The following is a 12,481-nucleotide window of genomic DNA, read 5'->3' as shown; positions in this document are numbered from 1 at the left end:
ACAAAACACCTACTTTAAAAATGGATGAGGCGGATTAATTTGTTAAAAATAACCCCCCTATACAAACCAAACAATTATAAATGGGAAGACTAATGTGAAAACAAGGGAGAGCGGTGGTATGATTTAGTGAGATTGCAGGCAGTGACAACTAAATGATTGGTAGCTATTGTTGTTTGGGTTGATCCAGATCACCTTAGGGATCTGGAAGTTCTTCAGTGCGCCACTTTGTCCTCCCAGAAGGTGAGCGGGGAAAGAATCTGGAAGCTTAGCACCAGAGGGAGTGGCAGCCGGCTTCAGACCGTCTTGCCTATGGCTGCTACAATCAACGGAGGCCACCCGAAAGCCCATCCTATCTCGGTCACTTCTCGAACGGGTATCGTCGGTTTCGCTCCGATGCCTCTTATCTTTATCAGATTCTCTGTCCCTGTCCCATCCATGTTCCCCTCGGCCTGATGACTTGGGCATCTCTGCCCGCCTGTCTGAAGACTTGTCATCGTGTCTGTGTTTGGATGACTCCCGACTGTCTCTTCTGCCGTCAAGTTTATCAACCCTGTTCTTGATGACCTCTGGTCGCCCGTCCGGATTCAAACGCGAGGCGGTGTCAGAACCTTCTACGGCGGCGGGCCCGCTAGCTGGTTCTTCGGGCCAGCGTTGGGCTTCTAGGGCCGGGACAGGGGCAACCAGACAGGGGTCAAGCTGGCCGTGAGCTCTCCCTGCCTGCTGGAGGTCGATGCTCACCATGAGGGGAGGACGACTGGCACCGTTCCCTGCTGCCGTGGCCTCTTGCGGGGTCAGTTTGCCAGCATTGCCCCCTCCCGCAGGTCCACTTCCTGGGGCCCCTGTGGGACCACCGGGTGCCCCAGCGCCTGGCTCCAAGGGAAAAGAGTCTTGTCTCCTCTTCTTCAGTGGCTTGTCTGTATAAAAAGGAAAAACAAAAAAGAATAAATTCAATGAAAACTTTAGATTCAATGTGTCTTTAACTCATTTGCTCCAAAAAACGTATGTTCCATTTTATATATTACCATGCTACCAAAGACATATTTATAGGGTTTTTTTATGCTAGCGCATACAGAAATCTTTGAAGAAGCCTCTGAACTGAAGAGAATGCTTCAAGCAATGGTAGTTATTACAAAAACAGCCAGCAGGTGGCAGCAGAGTATAAGAGATCAACCAGGGCCATGTTGTAAAAAGGCTCTTTTCTCCACTGTTTTAAACTGATTTGTAAATAATGACAAAACTTATATTCTAATGTTAATGGCTGCAAAACGGAAACAGATATAAATATTTTTTTTCCTGATGAAAGAAGAGACTAATTTTTCTTTTAGTAGGTTCCTTGTTTTTATAGCAATAGAACACAATATTCTGTGGGCCTTGCAAACTCAGTCAAAATCCAGTAAAACAGCCGGGAGAGAAGGGTATTTGTTTAGGTGAAAATGTCTGGGAGTGAATGAGTAAAAAACAAAAAAACAAACAAACAAACAAACAACAACAACAACAACAAAAAACACTTCATGCTCTCCTCTTTACCTTTATCTTGGACTTCCTTAGAACACTTCTCGCTTGCCGCCTCCCGTTCTATCCGCTCGATTTCAGCTAGGGCATCGAGTTCCACCTCATCATAAGGGGAACTAGGAGGTTGGAGACCAGTGGCTCCCCCGGCCTGCTGGGGGGCCTGTTGGTGGCGGGCTCCCAGGTTCTGCTGGAGAACAGGCACCTGCTGGAAGCCCAGTTCCGCCTCCATATTGTCCGAGTTGTGGTCCATGCCTGGCACGGCGTCACCTGAGAGATCAGGCATCGATTACACTGCTAATTTGTGAAATATTGTTCGGCCTGAGTGTGTGTTTGCCTACCCGGTGGATCAGACTCATTCGACTTGACCCGGGACAACTTGAGCGTAAGTTTGGTGGAGTCCTTGTTTGGCGAGCTGACAATGTCATACATATCTTTCTCTTCTTTCACGGTGGGAATCTTCTTGCGTTGCTGGAGCTGCTGTTTCTGGTCCAGTCCCCCCTCCCTCGGCGACGACACATACGGAGGTGGCGACTGCAGAATCAACGGGGGACGGGAACCTGCTGTGAGGAGGTAGGACACACAAAAAAATACAGTGAACCCCACGTCAACGGAGTAAACGTGAATCCCACCTGAGCGCAATGCTGATCTTAAAGAAAACAATTCCTTACATTTGGGTGTCCCATCACCTGCTGCTGGAGAGCAGCCGGACTGTGGCGACCTCAGAGGGAATGACGGATTTCTCAAGGCGGAGTCACCCTCCTGAATAAAACACAAGTAAGGCAGATTTAAAGGGTGTGTATAAAAATACTTCCCATCTACAAACTACTTTCTTGAAAAGTGGTCCCTGGGGGCTACCTAGTGCCCAAGGGCACCACATTTCATGCTTCTTCCTGCCAGCCCGTTTTCTTTTCGGTTCCAAAAGGAAAAATGAACAAATAAAACAAAACAAACATTGGTGGAAAATGAGTTTAATGAACAGGAGGTAAGATGATCTTACGCTATGTGGAGATGGCATCTCTTCAAGCGATTTGTGATTAGGTAGAATAATGTGTTGGCAACTCAATGTTGTGTGCCACCATGTTTATCATCCAAGGAGCAATGCAACTTAAATGTCCTTCTGATTTAAGTTTCACGTGACAAAAATTGTTACATAGCGGTAATTTACAGTATATTATAATGTGAAAAAAAATCCACCACCACACAATCTGTAGTTGAGTAAATAAATTAACTTAGCCACTATTAAATACTTAAACATATAAACAACAAGAGCTCATATTTAATTAAAAAAAAATGTTTTATACAAGAAAAATGTTTCTCCACCACTGACCGCAATCATCTATTGGGAATGAAAACAAAAGCATAATTTTTCACTGTACCTCACTGCCCAGCCGGTGCACGATGTTCAAGTAGTCGTCAGCGCCGTGTCTGTCTGAGTGGTGGTTGGCGGTATTGGCCATTTGCCCTGATACCTTGCCTTCGTGGATGTTTCGTATACTTCCTGGAACCATCGGGCTGGCCACAGACACTTTGATAAAGCAAACATCATATGAATGAGTTGTGAAATCATTTAGTGTTATCCCTCAGAAGCAAGTTTATGCTTAAGCATGAAAAAAATGTTATAGTTTCAACAACTTCACCTCTGTATTTTATTTGAGCTCAGTGTGTCAGTAGCTTTTGAGGTGGGTAGCCTGTGGTCATGCTGTCTCTCTCACAACTTCCCTTTTTTTGCGTGATGAAGCAACAGGTAATGAAAGTTCATACTATGCAATGCATTACGGTAACACGTCGCCAGCACACTTAGTGCCAACTTCAAAATAAAAGCCTAAACAATAATGCTATCAACAATGCCTTATTAGGCTATTATTATGGTGCACACGGTGTGTTGCCAGCATGTTACCCTGCCTTCATTTATGAAAACAGTTGCTGCTAATATGAAATGGCAGGGGAATATACCCTAAATCCCAAAGAATTGGAGAAACGTGTGGTTGATAGCTATAAAAATTGTGCAAGACTCACCTTGCTGTATCTGTTGATGTTGGTTGTAGCTGGGTGGTTGTTGGTGGGGGTACTGTTGGATGTAACCAGGGGCGGGGCTCTGGGGTGTATAGGGACTGGGAACCGGACTATTTTGCTGGCCCAAGTATCGACTACTAGAGCCTGTCTGGGGGGCCACGAAACGACTAAAAGAGAAAGAGCAATACAGAGGGAAAATGTGAGCAGGAGAATTAAAGGGTACTCGCAAGAGAAGCCTAGAGTCCAAGACAACGAGCTACATTGAAACAGTGTAATGCAGAAACACTTGCAAAATCACGGGTTTACAATCCCTACTATCACGTCAAATCTGTCAGGTAAGCAGAGCTGCATTGAGCCTGGTTTGATACACAGATTAGCAACAACTGTGTTAACCTGATAAGCGGCATACTGTATAGTTTATGGTTCGGGGAAGTTGTAGAAGCACTGGCCATGTGTGCTACTGCATTTTTGTGTTTATTGTGTCTGTGCTACATACAAATGAAGTAGTGTATGAAGTGCTGCACCCCACACACACCACACCAATCTTGGCTCTGCTACTACAAAGACTAACAGGCTCAAGCTCAGGTTCCAGTCGTCTTGGTAACAAAAGCTTGACTCGCCATTGGCCCAGCGGTATACAAGGTGGGATATATTGTCACTGTTGGCTCCTTAAAAGGAGATTTCTTGCAGGAAAAACAAAACAAAACTGGAACAATGTAAAGTTACTCTGGGAGCAACAATTCTGAAAATAAATCAATCATAAGGATTTTATTCTTCTTTTTACATTTTAAAGTCGAAACAAATTGAATGGTGACTGTTCTTTTGTTTCAGCTGATTGATGAAAAGATTATTTTGTGTTCTGACGTACCTTGAAGGATTGGGAGAAATTGCTGCCGGCTGGAAGTTTGTCGACTGGGCCGGACTATGCATGGAATTTTGGGTGATCTTGTACTGTTGTACCATTGGCTGCTGCATAACATCTATCAAGGAAGGAGGGGGAATCATTGAGATGCTGATCTTTTTGTTTACAACTACATTGAAAAGTGATGTGGTTTTGAGGGGAGTACTTTTTTCCCTGAAGATGCCAGGGTTTCTGGCCAGCATGGTCTGCAGCAGCAGGGGCGCGTCTCCCTCGGGCTCATCGCTTCCCAGGTTGTCCTTTAGCTCTCTGCAAAAACACACAAATCAAAAGATTCAGCCACTTTCAGTCTAAGTGCAACCTGAAGGGCATATTAGCAGGTAAGCAATTAAAGCTCATGATTTTTTTTAGACCACTTTGAGATTTAAAGAAATACCTGTTGCATTAAGGGACATTCAATATGATCTGCACAATATATCATTATGGACTGTTGTTTTTCAATTTGCTTTGCATTGACACACTGTTAATGTGCACGCATGTCTCTGGCACTTTCACCCACTCATATAGTTGTAAATTGTATCTGGCTTCAAACTACTACCAAGGGCAGAGGATTTGAGGGACGAAATTTTGAAGATGGGTCAGTTTCTATCAAATCTCGGCTGTAGATTCATTTCAATTTCACTGGTGAATACGTCAACGAGAGTAAACATTGTTGACAGACATTTTACTGTCTGCGATCATTGCTAAAACATGTCCAGTACTTGTAAGGAAAACACAAAGAATATGACCAAGCTTCTCCTGTTTGTTTCCCTAAATGATAATTGCTGGGCCCACCAAAGTTAAGAGTCGAAAAGGTAACTAGGGACAAACAATATGGATTTTTTTTTTTTTTAATACAATAATCAGTTTATAAACAGGACACTGGGGAATAGGTTTTGTAATACACTTTCACTTTAAGACTTTACACTGGCTCCCAGTCAGCTGTAGAATAATTTCAAAATTCTGCTGGAGGTCTATAAATCACTGAATGGTTTGGGTCCTGGATATATTCAAGAAATGCTGACTGAATACAAGCCCAGTAGGGCTCTGAGACCTGCAAACTTTGGTCAATTAGTAGAACCCAGAGTTCAAATTAAACATGGTGAAGCTGCACACAAATGGAATAAGCTGCCAACAGAAGTGAAGTCCGCCCCGAGTGTAAATGCTTTTAAATCAGGTTAAAAACGTTGCTTCCCCCCCCCCCACATGCCTTTGATTAAGGTCTTTTAAACATTTTTAAAATCACGTTTTTTCCCTTTATATTATTTTGGATACAATTAAGATTAACTCCACTCTTGTGGCCACTTACATGTGCTCTGTGGAGACCTGGTTGAGGCCATGGGCGAGTTGGGAGGCTAGGTTCTCATCCCGGCAGCCCAGTAGGCAGTTGACCTCCTCTGCGATCCTCCCATTATACAGGAGGCTCTTAGTGGTGGTGGCCGGGAGGGGGGAGGGAAGGGGAAGCTGGTTCAACACTGGAACGAGAGACACAGAAATAAGTTTTTCTACTGCTCATCAAAAGGAGATTCGTCAACTGTGTGCTGAGGCAGGAAACAGTGGGCGTCACTCACAGTCTGTCAGGCTAGCGATCCCAGCAAGAGTGGTGATGGGAACATGAGGCATATCCCCATTCATGCTTGAGGTGAGGGTGGGGGGAGTGTGCTAATACACAGGTAGATCGGAGGGGCCGACGAACGACACCCGTCCTCACATCTCCTGACACCTGAGGGAGGAATTGAAATAGCTGATTTGCTGAGAATAATCTAAGTACCGTACAGTGGAACATCTACAGTTGTATGTTTCATCAAAAGATTAAGTCTGCAGTCTGCACTATTTCTTTGGCTTTTTGCAACACTTATAGAGCTAAACAGGAGCAACTTGAACAAAGTGTGTCAAGGAAACAACAAATATAAGATACACAAGTTATGTGGATTAATTATGTTTTGTTGGTTTTAATTAAAGAATTAACATTTTATACTTGTGTGGCTCCTGCTTTACAAGTAGCAGTTGGCTTGTGGACCCCTGAAACTTTTGTCATACCATGAGTGCCCTGACTCATATGTGTTGATGATTCTCCAAAAGTAGAACATAAAATTTTCACAGCACATGAAAGCAGACTACTGTACTTACTACTTACTTTACTTGCCTTCAACCTGCTCAGGCAGAAACACGACCAAAAGTTTGTTTCTGTTCTGAATAACCACAACTAGGATGAATTACAATTGGCTACTATCACTGTACCTTGTCGAAGAATGCTGTGCCGTCGTCGGTGGACACAAAGACATTTCAGAAGGAAACAAATCCTCCTATGACCTGTAAAAAATAAATAAAATAAACAACTTTGCATTTAAACCAGACATTGTGAGCCATACAAGTACTCAACTGTACTTATATATCTAATTACATACTACATAATAGGGCTGGGCAATAAATCGAATTAATTCGATACGTCGTCATTTTAAAAAATCGAATCGTTGAAAATTTGCTAAATCATGAAATCGAATTTTGTCTTCTGGATGATTAAAAGCTATTGTTCTTATGTTCTGTTACATTCAAATGCTTTTATGTGATGTAATTTTGCCTTAAAACTGATATAGAATCAGTATACGTTACTGGTGTCTGAACATTTTGCACAGGAATTATTTTTGAATAAATGAAACCTTTAAGTAAACGTTTGTTGGATTTATTAGGTTAAAATCGATTAAAATCATAATCGGTAATCGCCCTGAATGACTGCAAAAAAAAACAACGAGATTTTATTTTTTTGCCATATCGCCCAGCCCTACTACATAGAATAACAATTGGTGGAAAACACCAGTAGGCAAGGCACAGACAGCATCATACAATATGCACCTTTGAATATGGTACACTTTTGCCGCTTTTCCATCGTTCCCGGATGGCCGGGTACCACACCACACCTCACGCAACCACACCACAACGCAACCGCCGGTTTTCCATTACAACACATTTTTCATTACTTTCTTCTTCTTGAAAGTTCACATATATTTCTTTAGTGTTTGGTACCATACCATTGCCATTATATAAAGTGTATCACTTGGGTAAAATGTTTTGGGACAGCCTTCTACAAGCTTCTTACATTCCTCTTGACAGAACTTGAGTAACTGAGCCAACTTTGTGGGCCATATTTCTCGCACATGCCTTGTCACACATGCCCGTTAATTTACAATCGGGCTGAGATCAGGGCTTACTGGTGACATTTTGGAACAAAACACGTTCATCTCTGACACAGAATCTGTCGCCTTCCTGAGCGATATGATAGCTTGACATTCCCATGGTGTTTATACTCGTGTATAAATTAGGAGTGCGTGTCTCTCCAATAAAAGGCGATTTGATACATATCTTGACAGATGGGGTGGAATAAGATTCAAGGACAGTTTGATTTTAAAGTGGAATGGTCTTATTCAGTTCAATTCATTGGGATGGGATTACAGTTCTATTTGAAATAGAGTATCGCTCAGTTCAACAGAGTATGATGCAACAAGTTTGTTGCTGTGATTTTACATACTAAGCGAACTTGTCAAAATGTGTTATTTCCTACTTCAAATATATATCTTTCCAATAGAAGACAATTTGACACCTATCTGAATGTATCTTAAAGTGGAAATGATTTGATTCTGTTTGATTCTGTTCATAATTCAATCAAAACGAGTTGTTTCAACAGGTGAACGTGGTGGCACCTTCAGACATTTGCAAATTTATCAGGGCTGATATCTTGACTTACCCATGGTGTTAAAGCAGTAGTGTGTGTTTAAGGTGTGTTTTTAGTGCACTCAAAAATGTTGTCAATAAACCTATTAGAAGCTTTCTCTCATGATAAAATACTGGCATTTGGCAAATACAAAAAAAAAAAAAAAAAGTAATCCTAATTGACCTAAAAGTGTATGATTGTAGTCTCATTTTATGTCGACAGAAAAAAAAGGATATGTGTGGTTTTTTTTTTTTTGTTTGTTTTTTATACAGTGTTGTAAACTTGTGGTTTCAACTGGATATGAATGCCAATAAGGATAAGTGCAGTGCTCAAACTGGAAGGAAGAAAGCTACAGTAATATAGACAAACACGTTTTAAGCCAAGATACAAAGAATGTGGGTGGGTGCCAATAAATAGCTTGAAGCAATCACATATGGACTCTTTAGTAAACTTCATACCGCACACTCACAGTGGGCAGACTATATGTCAGGCTGACAAAGTGGTATCAGTTCACAGTATCAGACCATTTTATGAGTTAAGTGTAGCGGGGTACAGTATTGGCATCAATTCTGAAATTAGTGTATTACTGTATTCCTAGTTTTCACACAAAGATGCCAAGAGGGACACACTTCTCTAAATAGTTTAGGTGCAGGTAAGACACATTTTCCAAGATTTAAAGACATGTTTTCAACCCGGGGGTTATGTCAGGTAAAATTCTCAAACATTATTTTCAAACACTGATTATAAAAGATGGATAATTCCCAAAAGCTGTCAGCCCAGATAAGTAGGTGAAAATTCAGAAAAAGATTTTAAATCTGTATTTTATGCTAACAATTGGCAACCTAATAAATGTGGTCCCGTTTTGTAATCCGACCACAAGCTTGTGAAAAATATAGCGCGGTCATCTTTCTGAACTTCTCACGGATTAATACAGAAACAAAAGAAAAGACTGTTTTCATGCTACCTAGTGGAAAGTTGATAAATTACAATTCCGTAGGTGTGTGTTTGCTTTTTCTGTGGCTTGTTTTTAGTGATGCTCCTGTTTTCTCTTTTCCACCAATGGAAGCCTTAACAGCAATGGAAATGAAAAAAATTACTTGTGAATCAGAAATGAGAGATTGCTGTGACATAGGAAAGCGGTACACGTGTCAACAAAATAACCTCACAAGACAGAATGATAATTGTGATTCACTCAAGGAAGTTCTTCACATTAAGTAAAGTAAAGTAAAGGAGGAACTTGCTGTACAATACTTCGAGCTGATTGGACGTTAACATTATCTTTGCACGTTTGTTTTGACCAATCAAGGCACGGATGAATGAAAATGTTTTCTTCCGTCTCATATTGTAGGGGGAGGGGGCACGTGGACATCTTTACCAGATAAAAAGCGCCTCTCGCTGTTCAAATTCAACAACGAAACGGTAAGTACTCTGCGAGAACAGAATTAGCTACTGCTGAAAAACCCAAAACTATTATAACCTTGGTATGACTCTGGCTGCTCCAGAACATGTTAACACAAATTACGTGACACGACTCGCCCACCAGACACAAGCAACTTGGCAACGCATCACACTTCCATTGTCAGTTTAATACAAAACAAAGTGTCCCCAGTTTACAACAAAGTTACATCTATTCAACTATATACACTTGTATGGCAGTCAAAAATAATAAAAACCTACACTTGTTTACATGACTGCAGTCACAGACTCAAAGATTATTTTCGTTTTGGTTCATTATACAGGGGTCAACTACTTAAATATAAACTGGAAAGACAGCGAGGAATGTAAAAAAGCACACGCTATTAAGTCAACTTCCTTAAATGTATAGACATAATCAAGAGGTGATTAGGGGTTAGGGGTCCTCGATTTATAACGGCGTTTGATTCTTACGGCAGTACCGTAAACCAAATTTGCACATAGTCTATCATTAACTAGAACTGAACAAATCAAATTAATATCGACATTGCAATGACGTAGAATGCAATTTTCACATCGTAAAGTACGCACATTGGGAATATCACACTATTTTGGTCAATTGGTAGGCTTTATTTATGTTGGATTTATTTATATCGCGTCTAATAGATAAGTTCAGTGCTGTAGAAGCAGAGCCCATAAGTTTACATACCGTCCAAATTTTCAGGTTTCATTGAGGGATAGGGGATGGAGGGTGGGTGTTAATCATAATCACATTGTTTTTCCAAAATCATTCAGCCCTATCACTACGCTACCTACACTTGCATGGCATAATGACAGTCAAGAAAGTTATAAAGCACTAAATCGACTTCCTAAAAACGCTCCACATAATTAGAATTTTTTTTAGTTTTACTTGAGCACTTCATATTTTTCTACACTTGAATGCTTCAATGAATGCTGTGCATGGTTGGGTGATTCATTTTACTTTTTGTTTACTAAGCACGTTTTTATACTTCTGTCGAATTTAAGAATGACGTAAAACAAGCTTGTGTACTATTAATAAAGTCTGAAGGCGATGATAGTTGGATGAATGCAACTTCCTGCCGAAAAACAGAAGAAATCATGCAGCGTTTCGACCTTAAAGCTTCTGCTATACTGGAAAAAGTACCCCAAAGCTAATGTTTTCGCAAATGTCTGTACAACTTGCAATACAATGCAACATGACAAACACACAACAGTGTTGCTAATTTCTATGTGACCGAGTCAAGTGCTCGGGAAAAGGCAAGAGCGAGAAAACAATAAAAGCGAATACGAATGAAGGTAGGGGAGGTATTTATAAACATGAACTCGAAGTAGCACGTCTGTGGGGTTGTCCCACTCTGAGCAGGACGTGTGGGCTGAAGATGACAGCTGGGAGACTGACAGGCAAGGAGGCGGCACGAAGGGGAGCAGATGCACCGTGAATGCTGGCGATCGTCAACATAGCCAGACCGGAAACATTCAAATACGACTACTACTACTACTACTACTACTACTAACAATTGAGATAACGATCAATAATCGGCAAATGAAATGATGGATTATAATTAGATAGTAAGTGTCAGCTTTTTTTCCAAACATCAACTCACTACTTTCACTAAGTTGTTGACTCAAGCCAGAAGCCCCGAGCGGTGGAAAAGTGCTCACTCCGCGGGTCGCTTTTCTCCCACGGCTCGGTGGCTTGTTCGGTTCGGCTAACGCTTGCTAGCGTTTAATGTTATGAAGTTAACATTATTAAACACTCCAGTCGAGGACGGGGTAAGGAAGCGAAACGACGACGCTAAAATATGAGAGCTAATGCCGAGTTTCGGGGCTATCGGCGTTCGCTGCGGAAAGTGGTGTGCGGACTTCGACGAGTGACATCCAGCTTCGAGGCCGTGCGCCTGCCTGGGCAAGAGCGAAAACACACCTAGCTAGCTGACGCGGCTAGCCCCGCTAGCATCCGTTCCTTTCTCGGTCAGCGATTAACGATGCCGTGGGTGGCCCCCCGAACAACAGTGTTTTGGTTGATACGTGCGTAATTGATGAAAAACTGAAGTGCACATAGGTGAGTGTATTTACCTTCAGATGTGGCGCCCAAAGGGAGGGGAATGTTTTCGCTGGATTTGTGTCCGTATCTCTAGCTCCCCCTTTCTTCTGCTCCAGAAGGTACTCGGATTGGCTCGCCGAGCTAGCCCCGTTCGAGCTAGGCGGCTAGCTCGCTAGCTATCAACAATAATCCGGGGTCGGGCTCGGTTCGCTCCTTCTTCCGTCACACAACTCGCGGCCGAATTATTTCCACGTTTTTCGGCGTGGCGAACGTCCTTTCTTCGGCGTCGCTGTTGACGCGTGCGACGAGCGCGAGCCAGGTGTTTTTTCCCGAGCGTAAAAAGGAGAAATGTGACGATTTGTTGCGATCGGCCGAAAGAGGCTCTCCTCCTCTCGTAGAACAAAATGCCGACCGGAAGTGCCACCGTCTGACTTGAGCAAAGATCTCACGAGTGACTCCCTCCATCGGCGCCAAAATGAAATGCCACGCGACGCCTCGCCCGCGGTGCGCTAGAGGGCGCTGTAAGACAACATTAAGAGACTACAGTTACGCTTATGACGACACAGTACTATATTTCCGAATTGGATAGAATAAATAAATCCAATTCAAATCATCTACAATATATGCATAGTTGTATTTTTTTTTTTTTTTTTTTTTTTTTTACCTCAAACTGTTTTATTTGATGTAACAAAGACATTCCATGTAAGCACAAATCTCTTTTTATGGATTATTGGTTTCAAAATAATGGTTAGAGGCTAGAGCGATAGCACTTATTTACTTTATTCATAATGAAGCTTTTCTATATTTTCTTGAACATATGAATACGTTTCTTGGAAAATACTATACATCCGTGTCACTCCTGGAGTTGATG

At 41.9% G+C, this 12,481-nt stretch overlaps 1 protein-coding gene across 5 annotated transcripts in view; it reads right to left on the bottom strand.

Annotated features, from left to right (window-relative positions):
* Positions 1-12,026, bottom strand: part of nipbla (NIPBL cohesin loading factor a) — a 30,478-nt gene extending 18,452 nt beyond the window's left edge. For 2 of the 5 annotated variants that reach the window (XM_077521508.1, XM_077521509.1), the window contains exons 1-12: positions 11,643-12,026; positions 6,665-6,736; positions 5,995-6,146; positions 5,733-5,898; positions 4,593-4,693; positions 4,394-4,505; positions 3,529-3,692; positions 2,889-3,037; positions 2,181-2,271; positions 1,851-2,072; positions 1,528-1,779; positions 193-914 (exon numbers count right to left, since the gene is read on the bottom strand). In XM_077521508.1, the coding sequence (XP_077377634.1) occupies positions 193-914; positions 1,528-1,779; positions 1,851-2,072; positions 2,181-2,271; positions 2,889-3,037; positions 3,529-3,692; positions 4,394-4,505; positions 4,593-4,693; positions 5,733-5,898; positions 5,995-6,058 (2,043 nt within the window). In that variant the 5' untranslated portion in view covers positions 6,059-6,146; positions 6,665-6,736; positions 11,643-12,026. Of the gene's footprint in view, positions 1-192; positions 915-1,527; positions 1,780-1,850; positions 2,073-2,180; positions 2,272-2,888; positions 3,038-3,528; positions 3,693-4,393; positions 4,694-5,732; positions 5,899-5,994; positions 6,147-6,664; positions 6,737-11,642 lie in introns of all 5 variants that reach the window. The other 3 variants (XM_077521506.1, XM_077521507.1, XM_077521510.1) reach the window with 2 other exon arrangements.
* Positions 12,027-12,481: the final 455 nt, after the last annotated feature.

This window comes from Festucalex cinctus, chromosome 5 (genome assembly GCF_051991245.1).
Source record: "Festucalex cinctus isolate MCC-2025b chromosome 5, RoL_Fcin_1.0, whole genome shotgun sequence".
Taxonomy (NCBI): domain Eukaryota; kingdom Metazoa; phylum Chordata; class Actinopteri; order Syngnathiformes; family Syngnathidae; genus Festucalex; species Festucalex cinctus.
This window is presented reverse-complemented; position numbering and strand designations above follow the sequence as displayed.